Genomic DNA, 20,188 nt, shown 5'->3' with positions numbered 1-20,188 from the left:
CCAGTGTCTGAACCAGGCTCTCCTCTAGGATTTTGCCTGTGCTTAGCGCCATTCCACTTATTTTTTATCCTGAAAAACTCCCCAGTCCTTAACGATTACAAGCATAGCCATAACATGATGCAGACACCACTATGCTTGAAAATAAGGAGAGTGGTACTCAGTAACACTTTGTATTCTGGACAAAAAGTGAATTGCTTTGCCACATTTATTTCAATATTAATTTAGTCCCTTGATGCAAACAGGATGCATGTTTTAGAATTTTTGTTTCTGTAAAGGCTTCCTTCTTTTCACTCTGTCAATTTTATTAGAATCACAGCCATTAAAATCTGTAACTGTTTTAAAGCCACCATTGGCTTCATGGTGAAATCCTTGAGCGGTTTGCTTCCTCTCCGGCAACTGAGTTAGGGAGGACGCCTGTATCTTTGTAGTGACTGGTTGAGTTGATACACCATCCAAAGTGTAATTAATAACTTCACCATGCTCAAAGGGATATTAAATGTGAGATTTTTTTTATTTTTTACCAATCTACCAATAGTTGCCCTTCTTTGTGAGGCATTGGAAACTTCCCTGGTCTTTGTGGTTGAATCTGTTTGAAATTCACTGTTCGACTAAAGGATCTTACAGATAAACTATTATTGCACACAGAGTGAATACATGAAATGTATTATGTGACTTGTTAAGCAAATTTTTACTCCTGAACTTATTTAGACTTGCCCTAACAAAGGGGTTGAATACTTATTGACTCAAGACATTTCTGATGTTCGTGTTTTATTCATTTGTAAACATTTGAAATACATTATTCCACTTTGACATCATTGGGTATTGTGTATACGCCAGTGACCCAAAAAACATCAACTTAATCAATTTTAAATTCTGTCAGTAACACAACAAAATGTGGAAAAAGTCAAGGGGTGTGAATACTTTCTGAAGGCACTGTATATAACAAATAATCAAATACCGTATTTGAACCCAGGTCTGCACATAATACAACAAGGCCGTGATTCAATCTCATTGTGCATTGTCGACAATGCAGCTTTTAAAGGTAATTTCCAATTAAGCTCACATATCCTGTGTTTACCGTAAATGCGCTTTCAATGAACACGGGAACATTGCCTTTAAAACCTGTATTGTCGACAACGCTCGATCGGATTGAATCCCGGCCTTAGTTCATTGCTATCAGATTCTGAACTAAGTTTCCCATAGAATCTGTCAACTGTCAATTAATCAGGTGAGGGACGGCTCGGGTTTTGGCAACACTTTTCTCAAAACGGCTGAAATTGTTCTTGAAATAAAAATGGAGGATGGTGTACAAATTCAGTTCTGGTTTACGCCAACAGTTATCATGCATAGCAACCAATGTGATAACGTTAGAATATTGGTGAGATTTTTTTTGGGGGGGGGGGGTGTCATGCATCATAATAACAGTTGAGATAGATATTCGCAGTGTCAAGATTTGTTACACCATGAACGGCCCCAAATATGCATCCATGTGTGCCATCGTGCGCATTATCATTTTGTCTATCCCCACCAAACATGGTCATGACACACAGGTTAAAATACCAAAACAACTGTGAATCAATGATATTAATTTTGGGGCTGGTCGAAACACACATTCATGGACATTTAGCTAGATAGCTGTTGACAGCAGTTTGTCCTGGGAGATGATCACTGGGTTGTTATTTTACCTTACATGCATACATGGTTCTCTTTTAGCTGGTTCTTTGCAGAATTTGCATACTGCAACGATTAATCCACTGATAAAAAAGGGAAACCTAGTTAGTTTTTAATTAGTTATCTTTGATTATGCTCTCCTCATTCATCTTTCAAGTACCCACGTGGGTTTGTATCTTTGTGAAAATCAATAACGAGATGGGAGAGGTGGGACTTGCAGCGTGTCGAGCGTCTCAACTAGAACCGTGTTCTATTTCAGTGTTCGGCAACGCAGACGCTCATTGACACGCGCAAGCAGTGTGGATGAAATGATTGAATAACATGTATGTGTACATTTATTTTGCAACGCTACTTTTCTGCCAGCTACGTGCTTGTCATGGCCATCTCAAGTGTAACCCAACTTGTTTTTTTTAACTGAAAAAGTTGATCAAAATAATTGGTTTTGTTTGTATGTTTATGATAAAAGTTTAAATGTGTTTATGCCTGGAGGGTGGGATCTCTAATCCAGTTAAGTAGATTTATTGGAGTAGTGTGTGCACAGTTGTTCTCTCTTTCCACATCACTGATACCCACTAAGATGGAGAGATTCACTCGCACTCGTGCCCTCCCTTTTCAACCATGACTTATTAATTCTGCCCAATGCCTTTCTGCCTGAAGGTCAAAGGTAATGCTTCTGGTTATGTAGCCCTAAGTGAACATGCCTTGCTGCATACAGTCTTGCAGCTTAATAAAGCTGTTTCAGCATACTCTCGACTGGTAGATGTGAAATCTTAGGCAGAAGTTGAGATGCTTTGGGGAATTGAGATACCGAAAACTTCATTTAAACGCCAAATCTCAAATAGTCACCTGTCCCTTTTAATAGCCAGGCAACGGCACATATTTCAGGAAATAAACACCTGTTTGAAATAAATGCCGGGTCTAAATGAATTGTTTACGAGGTTTAATGTTTCATTTGTTACATTAAATCATTCAGTAATGATTCAGAATACTCATGGCAATCATCCGCCAATAAGAAACTGCTAGCCATTGGCTGCTAACAGCTGAGAACTGATTGCTAACTGGCAAGCACAAAAACAGTCAACAACTTCGGGAGTACAGACCTCCAGAAATCGGATGATCACCCTCTAGTTGCGAAAATTCAGAACTGCCGCACAATCAGAACTGCCGAAAATGCAGTCAAAGAGGAGAATCTTTTTGGTTTTGTTCATACGAACACAAAATAAATGTGACACAGTGTGTAAAGGATAGCACATTAGTGCAGGATTTGAAGGAATTGATAAAAAAGCTGGAAGTGAATGCTGGAATTAAACAATGAACTATGCAAATAAGCAAAAGCTGTGTGCATTAAGGATGAAGCCTAGCTCAAATAGAAGCCTGTCTCAAATACGTTTGTGTTGTGTTTGGTGATTTAAGCAAATAAACTCCTGGGCTATTAATTGAAGTGTTATGGAAGTTGAGGCATCACATATCCCTGTTAAAGTATTATGAAAGAATATAGTATAACAACAGTCCTATGCTAATTATCCTCCGTATCACTGAGAAGTGAGAGGCTGAGGATTTGTCTGGAGAAAATGATGATGTAACACTCGCTGCAGCCTGGATGCACAGAATAGGCCGCGAGCAAACCCACTCTCCCTTACTTCATTACTCTGGCTCCATCTCGTTCCGCCCCCCATCAAATCACCCTGAGAGGCTCTCAATGTGACATGTTGCGAACATCACATCTAAGCCTTGTTTCAGGGAGAAGGGCTTCTTGCACCTCTTTCCACCTCGCCTCTACAGAAACCCTCTCTTCATCTTCCTCTCTGAGTGGAACAAATGACTTGTTCCCTAAGACATCCCATCACCGGATTTGATAGAGAGAAACAGACGTGTGCGGAGACAGAGAAATCCCAGCCAAGTCACAACACGTCCTCTCTGTTATACATCTGTAGAAACGAAAAGGAATCACTAACACTTTCCATGTTGGTGTTTCCGTGGACAACCTGTTCATTTTACTTTGGACAACAATATGTGTCTACTTTGGACAACAATATGTGTCTGCACTAGGGGTTGAAGCTATGGAAAGGGACGGCACATTTTTAGAGAAAAGCCTCTCAGACAATGACAGTTTAAACACAGTAATTTAAAGTTTAGAAAGGTGTCCTGAGTTTTCTGGACAATAGTGTTCCAACATCAAGACGCAGCACGTTTCATGGCTTCCACATCTTTTCCATTATACCTTGGCGGAGTACTGGCTGGTGAAATTACAGGCTGTCTGCCTCTCATAGTTGTATCGCCATTTCAGACACTCAGCCCTGGGAAGTGGCAAAGGGAGCCCCCGTAGAGGTAGACTGCTTTCAAATATTTGACACTTCAAACACAGTAATTTGGTCAGTGTTGAGTGCCTATCCATCTTGCTCCAACGTAATAGAAAACTAATGGCTTTTAACATGGAATCATATCCCTTATCGCCGCCAATGACAAACACTGAGTCTAATCAGATGAATGTCTAAGAAACATTTCCTCATGAAGGATGCGAAAATGTATCACAGTTATCAACTGCTAAGATATGGTGGCTGTAATAGCTTCTCAACAGCAAATGTCTTGGGAAAATGCTATCTTTGTGAAACATCCTCTGCAGTTACTGACATATTTTACCATTTCAGTAATATTGGACATAATTTTAGATTTCCTGGATAAGCACTACGATTATAATTTTACATCCATTGATGTAACTCATTTTAAGTGTATTGGCCATAGATGACTCTCACACTAGCCTTCATTTATCTCTAGTGACGATAAAACAAACAATTATACATTGAATGGGGACATGATTGCAAATGGGTCTCTGCTTAGTCATAGATACATGGTGATAAGCTTGCTCTGTGTCTCTGTGCAAACTCACAGTTAAGAAATTTGACCTCGACATTATCAATGGCAAAGGTCATTGGTCTTTTTGTCAATTCATCAGTGTTAAATGCTGATTCGAAAAATAGGAGCGGACAATAGAGGGGTTGTTCTCCATTTCATTTGTTCTTCCATTGATATACTGCATATGGACTATTCAACCTACAAAAGGATGAACCTTGGATATCCACAATGATGGAAAAGGCAAAAATAAAGGACTTAAACCATATGATAACTGTCCATTTTCTTCTCAGTAAAATAAACTTCTCCACTATCTTGACAACAAATATATTTCATTCTCCCAGAGTTACAGGTCACTCTAGCATTGCCTTCTAGCTGGTTGCTGTTGTCTCTGACCTTCTCTATTTAATCAGGGTCAGTAGACAGTCTCACAGCAGCTTCAGGCAATTGTCCTTCGAAGGAATATCAAGAAGGCCCATTCATTTGGAAACACAAGGCTATTTGATTACACACTCATTGGGACACATACTCAAGACTAAAAGGGCATATGGGCATATGGCTTTCAGTCAAACACACTGCTGTGCTGCAGTTCACTAAAGCTTCCTGCCTAGAAAACCGGGAACATTCCCAGAACATTAGCTAAGATTCCCATGAAATTCTATGTAGAGTTTTATCTAACAGTTAGGATGATAACATCCCCAAAACATTCAAAGAATGTTTTTGATAACAAAATATATATTTTTGCAAAAAAACTAAATATGAAACTTCCTTGGAATGTTATCCTAACATTCACTAAAATGTTGTGCACAACATCTGTAACAACCACCACAGAACATTCCCCAAAAGTTTTCATTAGGTTTACAGGTCATGTAAAAACACAATGAACCAGTAATGTTTTGCCAGCAAACCAAAATTGGTTCTGTGCAAGTACCCAGAATTTTTTTAGGTTGCTGCAAATGTTTTCACAACACAAAAACTGTCCAGTTTTGCTTATGATTATACAATGTTTGTATAAAACATTCACCTGATGGTGCAATAATGTTCCCATAACACATTTAGTCTGTTCTTTAAAGGTTCCCAGAATGTTTTATTAGGTTGTGTGAAACGGTGTACTGGGACATTGTGGGGACATCACAAAATATATGTTCCCCAAACACAAAAACGGTCCAGTTGTGCAGGTGATTTTACAATGTTTCTTTTAGGGTGCAAAAAAGCATTCACCCGATTTTACAAGAACGTTCCCACAACACATTTTTATGTTCTTTTAAAAGTTCCAAAAACATTTCTTTAGGTTGTGGGAACATAGAGGGGGATGTGACAGGGGATAGGTTCCCAAAACTCAAAAACTTTCCAGTTGTGCTGACATTCAGATAATGTTTGTATCAGGGTGCACAAAAGATTTCTTTGTGTTGCAAGAATGTTGACAGAACATCCCTTCTGATTTCTTTAAATGTTCCCAAAGCATTTAATTAGGTTGTTGGAACAGTGTGGGTACAATACAAGAGATAGGTTCCCAAAACACAAAATATGCTCAGTTGCGATGACATTCATACAATGTGTAAGTTAGGTTGCACAGGACATTTCCTTAACCTAAATCAGGGTCACAGAGTGTTTCGTGGTAGTCTTAAACAAATCTACTTTGAAACAAAAGTATACACCTCACCCACATGGTTATGGACTTAAAAAAAAAGAATACACCTGTACCATGTCAGATATAGAGCTGAAATGTATTCCATTTTGAGTTTGCCTCCCAATATTACACTTTATATACATCACAGAAGACTGAAATATAACAAAACCATTTGACATAGAAACACCAGATTTTCTGTTTTTTTGTTGTTATTGAAATAAAATGTAGTATTTATGAAATTATGACAAATATTAATAACATTCCACGCATGGATGCACTCGGTCATTTGACTGCAGGAAAGGACTACTGTTGTAAGAAAGTTGATAGAACACCTGATCTTAGTTCTTTAATTATAGGTTCCCAGAACATTTAATTACATTATGGGAGTTGTGCGATGCTGCAATAAAATTCTTCTGATACAATTTCCAAAATAGTCCGTTTTTATTACGTTCAAAACACTTTTTTTTTTAGGTTGAACATAATATTCCATTGCTGTTCACACAATATACATTTCACCTTGTCTTAGAGGTGCAGAACATTTCAGAACATTTCAAGAACATTTAGAAAATGTTATATTTAAGTTTTACCTGATATTACCACAACATTCTCAGCATGCACATGTGCAGCTCCTTAAAGCATAAGAAAGAAGATTGGAATACATCCCCATTATTTTTTTCCCCCCCAGATTTGATTTATCCTCTGGGCCACCAGGGAAGCTCTCAAACAGTTTATTTTTTCAGAATATAGCCATGGCAGTATGTCCAATCAGGAATTCCATGCTTTCTTTTCAGCCTTCTTAGACGTAACTAACCCAGGCAAATACTGTTACCTGGGTTATTCACCATCACTTCACCCATCCTCTTTATATGATGGGTACATCTGGGCCCATATTTACAAGGTATCCAAGAGAAGGAGTGCTGATCTAGGATCACTTTTGCTTTTCAGATCGTGAAAAATAAGCGTCTTATAGTAAGAATTATATTGGGTGCGTTTTTTAAAAGTTGAACAGTCCATTTTTTTGGTCTGAATTCTGCATTTCAGATTGAATTTATACATCTGGACAAACAAACCTCAGTTTCACAGTTGTTTTCAAAAGAAACATGGTTGACAAGTATGTGGGATTCAACCTGCAAACTTCTGCTTTGCAGTCAGATCATTAACCCTCTGCACCACCAGGGGATATCTGTGGTACTGTGTGCGTTTTTCAGTCGACTTATGGTTAATCAGGACACAGAACACAATTTCTGAGTTATTAAAATATTCCCTTCATCATCATATGCTGTGTACTTGTAACACTATTTTATGATGTTCTTAGACTTTCAAACTAAATAAGACAAAATTACTTTTCTGAATTGCCATCATAACGCAATACAAACGCACACAATACCCATTCTGAAAAATTCTGATACATAATAAATACAGTTGAAGTCGGAAGTTTACATACACTTAGGTTGGAGTCATTTTTCAACCACTCCACAAATGTCTTGTTAACAAACGATAGTTTTGGCAAGTCGGTTAGGACATTAACTTTGTGCATGACACGTAATTTTTCCAACAATTGGTTATATAAAGATTATTTCACTTATAATTCACTGTATCACAATTCCAGTGGGTCAGAAGTTTACATACACTAAGTTGACTGTGCCTTTAAACAGCTTGGAAAATTCCAGAAAATTAAGTCATGGCTTTAGAAGCTTCTGATAGGCTAAATTACATTATTTGAGTCAATTGGAGGTGTACCTTAGGATGTATTTCAAGGCCTACCTTCAAACTCAGTGCATCTTTGCTTGACATCATGGGAAAATCAAAAGAAATCAGCCAAGACCTCACAAAAAAAATTGTAGACCTCCGCAATTTACAAATGCCTGAATGTACCAATATGAAGGTAACAATATCAAATCATTTCTGAATAACAATAAAGCACCTTACTGAGATTGTTTAAATTAAAATGCACAAAAGCAAAAATACAGTGTTACAAGTACACAGCATAAGAATAGGATAGGAACATTTGAATAAGTCATAAATTGTGTTCCGTGTCTTGATTAACTATATTGGACAATTTTTTACAAATAATTACAAAAAGTAAATACAATTTTACAAAAAATTAAGGGGCACAATTATCCCCTGGTGGTGCAGAGTGTTAATGATCTGGTTGCTAATCTGAAAATTGCAGGTTCAATCCCACTAAATCTTTAACCATGTTTCTTTTGAAAACAACTGTGAAACTGAGGTTTGTTTGTCCAGATTTATAAATTCAGAGAAGAGGTCTTTATTTCATCCAGATTTATAAATCCAGTCAGAAATGCAGAAATTAGACAGCAAATATTGTATGACATTGTTTAGAAACCAAACATTGCCGGTTCAAAACACACATGTGCAGATTGACAATGTATAGTGCACAAAATATGGTTGTGTTTGTATGACTCAATCCTGTTCAAGTGTCTTGTGATATAATGTGCATATTTTAAACATATAGGGTTGTGATTGTATGAGTAAATGCTGTTCTATGAATTAAATGAAAATCCCATGTGTCTCTAATATCACCTACAATACAGTCCTCAAATGTGAATTGCCATTCAATCTGAAGAGAAACGTAATTGGGATGAATTTGCTTTAGAGAGCTATGCATGCTGAGAATGTTGTGGTAAAACTTAAATATAACATTTTCTAACTGTTCTTGAAATGTTCCGAGAACCTCCAAGACAAGGTCAAATGTATATGGAGTGAACATCAATGGAATATAATTTTGAACGGAAATATGCTATGAATGTCATAAAAACAGAAAACTGTGAAACATTGTGCAACATTTTAGGAATGTTCTGTGCAACCTATGTGAATATCACAAGCATATTCTTGCAACATCCCAGACAACTCCCATAACTTAATTAAATGTTATTGGAACCTTTAAAGAACTTAGACCAGGTGTTCTGTCACCATTCTTACAACATTATAGGAATGTCCTATGCAACCTAACTTAAACATTGCATGAATGTCATCACAGCCGAGCATATTTTCTGTTTTGGGAAACTATCTCTTGTAATGTACCCACACTTTTCACACAACCTAACTAAATGTTCCCGGAACCTTTAAAAAATAAAAAAGGCTGTTCTGTCAACGTTCTTGCAACATCAAAGGAATATTTTGTGCGCTCTGATACAAACATTATCTGAATGTCAGCACAGCTGGATGGTTTTAGTATTTTGGGAAGATATATTTTGTGATGTCCCCACAATTTTCTCACCAAACTGTTCCCACAACCTAATTAAACATTCTGGAAACCTTTAAAGAACAGACAAATGTGTTCTGGGAATGTTCTTGTAACATCAAGACAATCTTTTTTGCACTATAAAAGAAACATTGATGAATTTTCCGCACAACTGAACAGTTTTTGCTGTTTTGGGAACAAATATTTTGTGATGTCCCCACAATGTTCCCACCAGACTGTTCCCACAACCTAATGAAACATTCTGTGAACATTTAAAGACAGATTAAATGTATTCTAGGAACGTTGCAACATCAGGTGAATGTTTTCTGGAAACATTCTATAATCGTCAGCACGACTGGACAGTTTTTGTGTTATGAGAACATACCCCCACAGAAAGTAATGATGCCAACAATTTGACTTTAATTTGGTGCTCTTCTTCACGTCTGATTAAACATTTCCTTGTTTGGTGACCAGGAAATCAAGGGCAATTCAACCTTTATTTTCCTTCTCCCTCTGTTCGTTATTGACTATTGAGCATTGTGTTATTTGAATTAATGCTAAATTAACTGTGTCACACAAGGAAGCAACATCTAGGCTATTTGGTGAGGGTAAGTAGATTACTTAAGGTTATTGGCACACCCCGAACAATGTTAACAACACTCAAACTTGAGTAAACAAATCTATTTATATATTAAAGACGTGCTTTGGCGACTAGTAAGTATTTTATAAAACCTCCCACTTTGGGCTAGATGTGACAATGTGTAGTTCATACATGCATAATCTATGGGCAGAATTACTGTCTTACCTTAATTAGCCACAAAATCCCTAAGTTGAAAGCGACTGTTTACTGGAAGATGTGCGGCACAATTTTCCTTAAATTGTCCCCCACGTGTGCCAGGCCCCTAGCAATTCGAGTTCCAGCCAATGACCTTTAGCCCCACGCCATTTGAGTGACAGCTAACAAGAAGCACACGAGAGAGAGAGAGAGAGAGAGAGAGAGAGAGAGAGAGAGAGAGAGAGAGAGAGAGAGAGAGAGAGAGAGAGAGAGAGAGAGAGAGAGAGACCACTTTTAGCTCGTGAATGCAACTTTCAGAGCTACTGACTAAAAAGTACCGGAGAATATCTTTAACTGCCCCTGAAATACAAAAGGGAGCTACACAGAATAATATATGTGACTAATTAAATAACTTAGTCACCTAAATGACATTCCTCAATAATAGAATAATGGAAGGTACTATGTTATGCCTTCCATTTGAGATTCCTGACATATTTTAAGTCTGGCTTAATCACCTTAAAAACCATATGTGTACTTTTCACATGATACTGAAAGTCTTATCTGTTTTGGAAGCATGACTATTACATAACATTTCTACCATGAGGATGAGACTAAGGGGTGGATGGGCTTGGCCTGTATTAATTGCAGCTTCCTCTATCCGTTCTCTCAGAGATTACAGTACGCTAGCTGGGAATACGGTAATCCATGTATTGAAATGATCTGCACAGTTCTTTCATGCCCTCTCTCCAACTCTTGCTCTTATGTATAGCCAACAAGCAGAGCACGTCCTACTCTTTGCAGATTAAAGCGGGGTACTGCTGTATATGAGTACAGTCTAAGGTCATTTGCTCGGTGTGCTTGTGTAAGCCAGCATTTACAGTATTTAATGTACTGTAGGTATACTTTGATGCTTTCATCGTTTAAGGTAAGGCAGCGATAGAGTCGTCGAAGTAATACCCCAAGAAACAGGATTTTAAGGCTACTGGAGAGATGACTGGTTGAGGCGTGAGTGATGAAAGATCTGTCTTGAACAGAGTCTTTTGATTCTCCCTCAGTGGAAACTTATGTTGTCTTATAAAGGAGAGCTGGCTTTTGTAGTTGGTGGTGGTGGTGGGCTGCTTTATTGTAAGAATAGTCCCATGTGGCTCAGTTGGTAGAGCATGGCACTAGGGTTGTGGGTTTGATTCCCAAGGGGGACCAGTATGAAAATGTATGACTCACTACCAAAGTTGCTCTGGATAAGGGTCTGCTAAGTAATTAAAATGAGATATGAAGTATTTGGGTCAGCATACCTGTGCAGTGACCCTGTTTTGAAACCTAGTGGCCAAAGAACCCAACCAAAGAGCGCAAAAGGAACAGAGGAAATGAATCACAGATAGAAGTGTTGCATTGATTCTTCGGGCCAATCAATATTGTACATATGAGACTTGTTGTTCTGGACCTCATGTACACAGTGCACGTCCACACATAACTCTGTCGTCGCTCAGCAATCTCTACAAAGTAAACACTGGATCCATCAGCAAGGCATATGCAACACGGGAGGAATGTTTTCTTTGTGCTGGCTGATGATAAAACATTCGCAATGGAAGTTAAGCCAGGTGTAAGAACAGGAAGCAACCAATGTCTAATGCCTGTTCTCAGCTCTACTTAACTCCCTCTCTGATCCGACTCCGCTGGTACTGGATATCCGTTGGCCACTGAAACCATGCCTGGAGATTTAAACTACTGTGACCAAACCACTGGCCTCTCCTGCAGTAGCTACAGCAGGATCAATTCTCTATCCCAACCCGTCAACACTCAGATGAAATGGGGCTGCTGGCGTATCGGCCTGTTTGGAGTCAAGCAGCAATGATAGTTCAATGATACACTCCGTCCTTTCTGTATCCACCTGTCCTTGGTAGGAGGAGGTTCGGGAGTGTCTGAGATATTCAATGATTAAGAGTGTAGGACGAGTGTGAAGGCTGCTTTACAATTGTCTTTACTTGCAGATAATAATGCATATTATCATGTGAAAATTTGATGTATCCAAACACTGGTATAGTATAGATGTCGGTAGAGGAATTGAGATGGGAGGTGACAGATCTGCCACTACAAGAATGCCTTACTGTGTGGTCAACTAGTCTGGACACCTCAGGCTGAAATAAACAAGGACAATATTTAGTAGGACTGACCAATTGAATTAACATTTTAGTGACATGCCCTTGCATACCACACATGTTTTTCTTAGTAGGGGCATTGCACCCTCCTCCAGTAGCTTATTATTGCCACATTGACCCCCCTCCCAGCTTAGATCCACACATTGCACTATTGACCTCCACAGGGCGTTCAACAGGGGAAGATAATACACTCTAACTATTTCATACGTTTCAATAAGGAAGTGCACAGCAGACACATGGGGGCAAAAAGGTCACCCAAAGCAACTTCACCTGACCGTACATTACACAAAGCAGACCGCAAAGCAATTATGAAGACAATCATAAATCGAAGAAGAGACAACGGACTTTTCACACACTAATAACACACCGCAGAGATTTACTGTATGATAAGTTATTGGAAGTTTTTTCTATTACGACTGAGTCTGGGAGGCCGGGAACCTCTATTCAAGTAAAATGAATGTGAACTGCTATTCTAAAATTGGACACTGCAGGAATTGTTGCTAACAGTAGTTTCAATCTGAACACAGAGGCATCATGCAAACTAATGCTAAAGAGTAAAAAGGTATGCCAATCTATGCATCTAAGTCTCAATCTCAATGTTGCCAGAGAATTGAATGTTCATTTCTCTACCATAAGCCACATCCAACGTCGTTTTAGAGAATTTGGCAGTACGTCCAACCGGCCTGTGTGGTTTAATGTGTTAAGATATGAGGAAAAGAGTCAAGCCAAAATGTGAAGAAAACAATTTGCCACTACGAGTCTATAGTGAATCTAATTTCACTACAGTGTGATGTCCAGGTGGATTGAAGTTGTTGAATAGAATTCATTCTGCCTACTCAGTTATCCTGAGAGTGATACTAGGCTACAGTATGAGCAGAGAGAGTAGATTGTTGTTTAGTGCAGCACATAACTGCAGCCTACTCAGGGAATTAAATCCACACACTGTACACACACAGCCTACCTGCCCCTCATTTGTACAGGATTGTATTACGTGCTTAACCATCCATTAAGCAAGTGATATACTGTGTGTATACTATATTTTTAACAGTATTTTTAAACTGTTGCGGGGTGGGTAATCACAGGGTTGCCGGTTCAAATACCAAGGCTGATGACTGCACCCTTGATCAAGTCACCTAACCCTTAACCAGCTCCGGGTGAGCTGCTCTTTGGCTGCCCCTGTGCTTCTTTCAGCCAGTGTGTGTGTCTGTGTGTGTGGTGTGGTGTGTGATGTGAGTCTGTCATGTCTGGAGGGTTGGGAATGAAAGAACAGACAGACCAAAATAAGAATGTCTGTTTTGATGGACAATAAAGTCGTACCAGTATGTTAACATAAGCTGATGTTAACATTAAGATACATCAAGCCTTTGGTCAAACTCCATTGAGCTTACTGTTCTGGATTCAAATTGTATTCGTATGTGTTTCAATCCATAATTATTGATGTTATTGGTGTACAGAATGTATATTTCCATTTATTTTGGACAGCCTATTGATTCACATAGCTTTGGTGGGTAAAATAGTCTTGAGGTCTTTGTGTTCCTTGGCTCTATGGCAGGGAAACGAGTCATGGCTGGGCAGGTGTGAATGAAATAGGCCCCATCGAATCCAATAGAAACACAGTCAAAGTGATCCACTAATGTTTCATTCAGCCAAATTAAACGCTGTCCCTTCAGTTTAGCCTCATGTCTTCATCCTGCCTCTAATAGCAAAGCTTCCCTGAGTGGCCATAATTACTTTCATGGCTAAGTTACACCACTGAAATCTAGGATGTCACAGGAGAAGGAGATTGCAGTCGATCATTCTCTAGCTGATATTTACTTATTTACCATATATAAGTCAATATCAGAGCATGCTAATAATTTTCACTAATACCTGCATTTGGTCAACAGCTCGCTCCCTGACGCACTCATGCACATACGCACATATGGAAGTATGGACGCATTCACGCATCCAACACACCCAGACACACACACACACACACACACACACACACACACACACACACACACAGAAAATTCCCAACTCCTAAATCTCTTACCTGCAGAGGGGGTCTTGGCGGCAGTTCTTTCTGAGCTCCAGGCAGTAGGGTTTGACTTTGTCCTCGAAGGAGCAGAAGGGCACGATGGTCTGCCTCCTCCGTTCAGCACAGCCCAGGTCCTGGCAGGGGCAGAAGAGCAGCTGGTGGCTGTACTCGCTGGGCACCCGATCCAGGAATTGCCTCAGGGCCTTGTGGCAGCGCTTACGGTTACAGGGTTCCCCTTTGTTGCAAGTGGCAATGTAGGTGGAGCGCTGTTTCTTACAGGTGTTGTTGAGGTTGCAGGCCTTGGCTGCATCCAGACATGGGTTACAAGTCTTGCCTGGGTCAGAGCAAGTGTTGGCTTTAGGGGTGACAGTGTGCAACCCTGCAGAGAAGGGAGAAGGGGAGCACTGAAAAAGAATATGCACTTAACTGCCTATTGCAAAGCCATGTTGTTATCATAGGTCTGACCCATAGCATTTGTCAACTGGCTCATGAAAAAACGCTTTCGCACAATAATGATGATGATGACACATAACACAAGATAAGTCGATGTGCTCTGACTACTTGACCATGTTGGATGTCATGTTTGTGAGAGCTGGAAGTGTGCTTCATGTGTTAGATTTCTCCCGATGCTGGGGGTTATTCAATATCATCTTTTTCTCCAAGCCAACCCCAAGCCATCTGAGGCTTGTATAGCTCGCCCATATCCACTCTTCCTGAATTATTTATTGTTAGAGGCCTTGAGTGAAATGTGAATGAATAAAGTATGGATTGAGATAGTAAGTATATTCATCTTCTTTTACATTCAGTTTTGACTTCATGAGTGTGTCAAGTTGATTCTGCTCATCTGATTGCTCCCACCACTGGAACATGATGTACTACAGTAGCTACTGTAAACACCGTGACACAGACCTTGATGCCGTTTACAACATGTGACTAAGATTTCTTGTTGCTTTTTGACATGTGTAATTGGTTTGTCAGTACGGATATTAAACACAGGAGCTCAAGGACATGGTCTGTGCTGTTGAATTGTGGCCTATTGAACACAGATGAACAATTTCTTATTGTCATCACACACTGTCACCTAGCAATTGTACTGTAGAAAACAGACGGAGTCATTAATTGTGCATATTCTGAGAGCAATCTGAACTGGTGGTACATGCCCACCTGCTTTTGAGATGTCATAAAACAAAACAAAAAAAAAACGGTATGACATTTCACTCATATTCCACCTCCCTTGTATTCAGGGTGTATTAGAAAAGTTAACCTCCCTCCCCATGTAGATAATGATATTTCAGAGGCAGTGCTGGCTCAGTGACATCCAAGGAGATTCATCTCTTATTCAACAGAACCAATCTCATTCTGTGTCTATCACGCGGCATCGAGGAAAAGCCTTTCCTATGGACTGCATGAGCAGCTGTATTGTCTGTAAGTGGTGCATCACAAAAGATCAATCCTAAAAATGCCATACACAGAATGGACATAACACACTCAGAGCCAAATAAAAAATGATTTACCTTTTTTCAACCACATGGCAACATAGAGGCAACTTCCTGTCGATGGGAAGAAAAGTGAAAAGGTGGATTCTATTTTGTGAAGACAGGAAAACATTGTTGCCTTTCCAGATCTTTGTGAGCTTTGTCTTTATCCCTCCAGCAACAAGGCTATCCCGAGGAGGAGATCATGCTAGGTCAGAGGGCTGTGGGATGATCTGTGATTGGACTTCAAAGACAGCTGACATTAGCAGCAGGGATTGAGGCCAAACTGGGCAAAACCTGGCCAAAGCGGTACAGAACCAGGCCAGTCCAGCTGGAGGGGTGGTTTGGGGTTCTGTCCAAAGGCCCTACACATAACAGTGATGGATTGCAGCTCCTAAATCTCCTCTGGCCATCTGCAGCCTTTAATGCGGTGCACAGGGGGTCCAGGATAAAAACAAAATAGAAGAGGGACGAGGTACAAAGATTTATCTGACCGAGCAGTGCAGTGGTTTGAGGTTTTACTATTTCTAATTGGAGAGAAAAGATTGAATTCGGTACTGAAAGCAGAAAGATATCCTGAGGCTCACAAAGACACAAAGGCCCTCAAAGGCTTGGTATACATACACAAACGGGAATGGAGTAGATGAATGGAAAATATATAGTGTTACAGGAAAATAATAGATTTTTCCAAGTGCATTATGAAAGGTTTTGCCTGTACACCTTTCGGTAATACAAGAAGGGTGACAGGCAACTCGCAAAAACGGAACGCTTTTGAAATCAGAGGCTGAATAGAGTCTTGCTGATTACAGCAGGCCATCACTGATAGAGGAAACAATGTGCCATGTACTGCCAAGAGATTGGACCGCCACTTACGTATACGTGCTCAAGTGTTTTCAATTAACCTGGCCAATCATCATCACAATCAGCCTTTCACATGGGCTGTAATGATCAAGCAATCCTCAAATCTCTCTAGGTGTCATCCCATTGCTGCATACACCAGCTACAGCCAGTCTTGGGAAAGCCTCACCATCACATTACCCTGATTCCAAGCCTTCCGCTGTATTAAGAAATCATGGAAATAGAGGGCTGTGTCCTGATTATTCCAGTGTACTGGTGTCTAAGGTGTTCACTGTGGGACAACAACTGATTAAGTGCATGTTGCTGCATATATATTTTTTAGACTCTGACTATGTTGCCATGAGGCTCTGTTGACACATCTTTGCATGATAATCAGAGTCGTGCTTCTCATGCAACGAACGCTAGGTAGCAACGCGTGTGATTTTAATTGGTTTTTGGCACGCACACAAATATACCAAATTCACTTCACAAGAAAAAAAGGTTAACCAATGTTACTCCACGCTTCCATATAGGAAAGAAAAAGCTCTCGGGGGAACTGTAAACAAGCGCTTTTTATTGTGGAGTAGTGAGTAAAGTAATCTTTTAACCTAACCAGTTAAATGTAATGTCCTAAAATTTAGATTTCCACCTAAATAGACACACCCAAAAGTAATTATTTATCATGAGATGGCCATAAATAATACCTTGTAATGCTTATACTGCCAGAAAAAGTAACATGGTATAAAGAGTTATACACTACTGTTCAAAAGTTTGGGGTCAATTAGAAATGTCCTTGTTTTTGAAAAAAAAAGCACATTCATTGTCCATTAAAATAACATAAAATTGATCGGAAATACAGTGTAGACATTGTTAATGTTGTAAATGACTATTGTAGCTGGAATTGTTTTATTATTTTTAATGGAATATTTACATAGGCGTACAGAGGCTCATTATCAGCAACCATCCCTCCTGTGTTCCAATGGCACGTTGTGTTAGCTAATCCAAGTTTATCATTTTATAAGGCTAATTGATCATTAGAAAACCCTTTTGCAATTATGTTAGCACAGCTGAAAACTGTTGTTCTGATTAAAGAAGCAATAAAACTGGCCTTCTTTAGACTAGTTGAGTATCTGGAGCATAAGCATTTGTGGGTTTGATAACAGGCTCAAAATGGCCAGAAACAATAATCTGTACTGTAAGCGGAGATGCGAGATTCACAGCCAGAGAAAATCAACCCTTTGTCTTGATAGGCCAGAAAATGTGACATGTCTCTCCCTATGCAAATGAGATGTCAGGTTTCACATACTGCATCTCAGATGAGAGCGGAGAGCGACATGTGAAGCGGGACAACCAGAGCTTTCACAGAGGGCACACCACTTGATGTTGCACCATTCACAGAGTACTCTGTGTACAAAAATGTTGGTCGGATCCGGTCCAGAACAGCTCAAAGTCCCATAAATAGGGGACTTAACGTTTAAGAGTTAAATGTTAATAGGGGGCTCGTCCACAGCGTTCATTAGTGTAAAGTACGTGATGGCCATCTACTGAAAAGCACAATGTAGTCATTACGGGCCAGGCAAGAGATCAGGATTTAGGCATTTTCAAGAGAAGGGATCTTCCTTCCACAGTAATTGCTCTCTCCCTTATTTGAATCCTGCATTTCAGACATCATCCTAGACTCTGGGGACCAGGAGTTCAGTCGAGGTTAGAGAGGGGCTCTTGGCTCCGGATATGCTCACTGTAATTAGGATGGGTGCCAAAGTTTGGATTTAATATGGCCCTTAGTGAGTGTGAAGGAGCTTGTTATAAAGTATTTAGTCTATACCCCTGGGAGCCTTGTCAAGCATTTCTCTGTCAAAGAGTTCATCAGTTATTAGCTCAGGCTTGTGTCAGAGCAGGGTTTTCAGGGGTTAGGTAATGGCACGGCTACATGCTACGACATTTCCCAACAGTAAAACTGACTGTGCATGTTTGGGATCTGTAATGATAGCAGTAGGACAACTATTTCACAAGCTGTTTATATGTGCTCTAATCAGATAACGGCTGCTTTAACAGTTCAGAGACGTTTTCCAGATATGAGACCGATAAACTAGCACTTCAGTTCTATGATCTGACACACAGAGGGAAAGTGAGGGCAGCCACTGATTTTAAAAACATGTCAGCTCTACGGTACGTAAACATGTTTCCGAATTCTTGAGTTGTTCGTGAACAGCAGCTGACACTGGGCTTCAAAACACTTCCTGCTATGATGCAGTACTGCTTTATGTTTAGTATTCACATTGCAATTGATGGTTTCTGCCGTCGTGCAGTATAATTCTTTCAATGGTCCATCATGTTTAGCAATCATGCATATCAAACCTGGGATAAATATCATTGTAGCAGAAATGTGCAAGCGAGTCGATTCACATCTCTATGAAGATGCTGGCATTGCTTCACATATTCCCCAAACATCAGTGTAAATGTCTAATTCTGCTAACAAAACTAACTAATGAGCGTTGCCATGTCCATGTTTGGAGGATTATTCAGTATTCTGTTTAATTTCACCTTGTTAGAATAACGCTGACTGCACCAACAACTAATACGTTACCCTTAGACCCAACACTCATTAAAGTGTCCATGGAGAAAACGAAGAGGCAACTCCTAGTTGTAAATGTAAACCTATTTTAAGTACACATAGTACAGCAGCTATTCAACAACAGTACACTGGCATAAAGCGCGGCAACATTGTCTTTGGGAACGGAATGGTAATTGTTATGAGGGCAAGGTGAGAATGTCCAGTGTTGGGCTGCATGCTGAGCACGACTGTTGCGCCGGTCCTTTTTTCCCCAGCTGTATAGAAATAGGTTTCTCCATTTAATTGGATGGTGGGCATGTGGAGCAGAGAGGTGAGAGGCTTAGTAGGAAGTGTTAGAAGGTCTAACTAAGCGGTGTCAAAGTCAATTCCTGGAGGACACGAGCTGCTTTTTTATCCTGGCCTCTGCTCTTAATAAGTGAATTAGCTCAACATTGGGTCAGAATGATGGAACGATTTGTGTAAAATAAAATAGAAATTACAGTCAAGTATATATTTGTATGCTATGGGATAATTCGTTATATAACGTTCATAATCATCTGGTGTTGGATGAGGGGCCAACCTATTGAGGTAGAAAAATTATATGAGTGCTAACCAATATCTCTCACAATGCTCAAAAGTAAGACTATTGACTTGTACACATTGAAGTAAGAAAATGGTGGACTTGTAAGGTTTGACTTGGGCAATGCATACTCTCACTTTCCTCACAGTCATTTGCTTTGTTACCGCTGTGTGAATTTAGAGATACAGTGGAGTATGTTTTTTTTCCCCCCATCAATGGTGTCCTTATCTCTCTCACTATAAACTCTTAAGTTGTGGAGATAATTTTTCAATTTTCAGCCTTCCTCCTAGAGAGTGTATTTCCCCATCCACATCAACACAGCAAGATATCACATTCCCTGAGCTTTGGTTCAGTTTACCATTTTAAAAGTGATTAAGCACACTTTTGCGCAGTTGAAATCGGCGGGGAAAGTATTTCAGAGAACAACTGTAATTA

General features: G+C 39.7%; 1 protein-coding gene across 1 annotated transcript in view; it reads right to left on the bottom strand.

Annotated features, from left to right (window-relative positions):
* The window catches only part of LOC115199864 (GDNF family receptor alpha-2-like), a 70,809-nt gene that overhangs the window by 23,599 nt on the left and 27,022 nt on the right, over nucleotides 1-20,188 (bottom strand). The window contains exon 4 of the mRNA XM_029762373.1: nucleotides 14,323-14,686. Within this exon, the coding sequence (XP_029618233.1) occupies nucleotides 14,323-14,686 (364 nt within the window). The remainder of the gene's footprint in view (nucleotides 1-14,322; nucleotides 14,687-20,188) is intronic.

This window comes from Salmo trutta, chromosome 9 (assembly GCF_901001165.1).
Source record: "Salmo trutta chromosome 9, fSalTru1.1, whole genome shotgun sequence".
NCBI classification, from domain to species: Eukaryota; Metazoa; Chordata; class Actinopteri; order Salmoniformes; family Salmonidae; genus Salmo; species Salmo trutta.
This window is presented reverse-complemented; position numbering and strand designations above follow the sequence as displayed.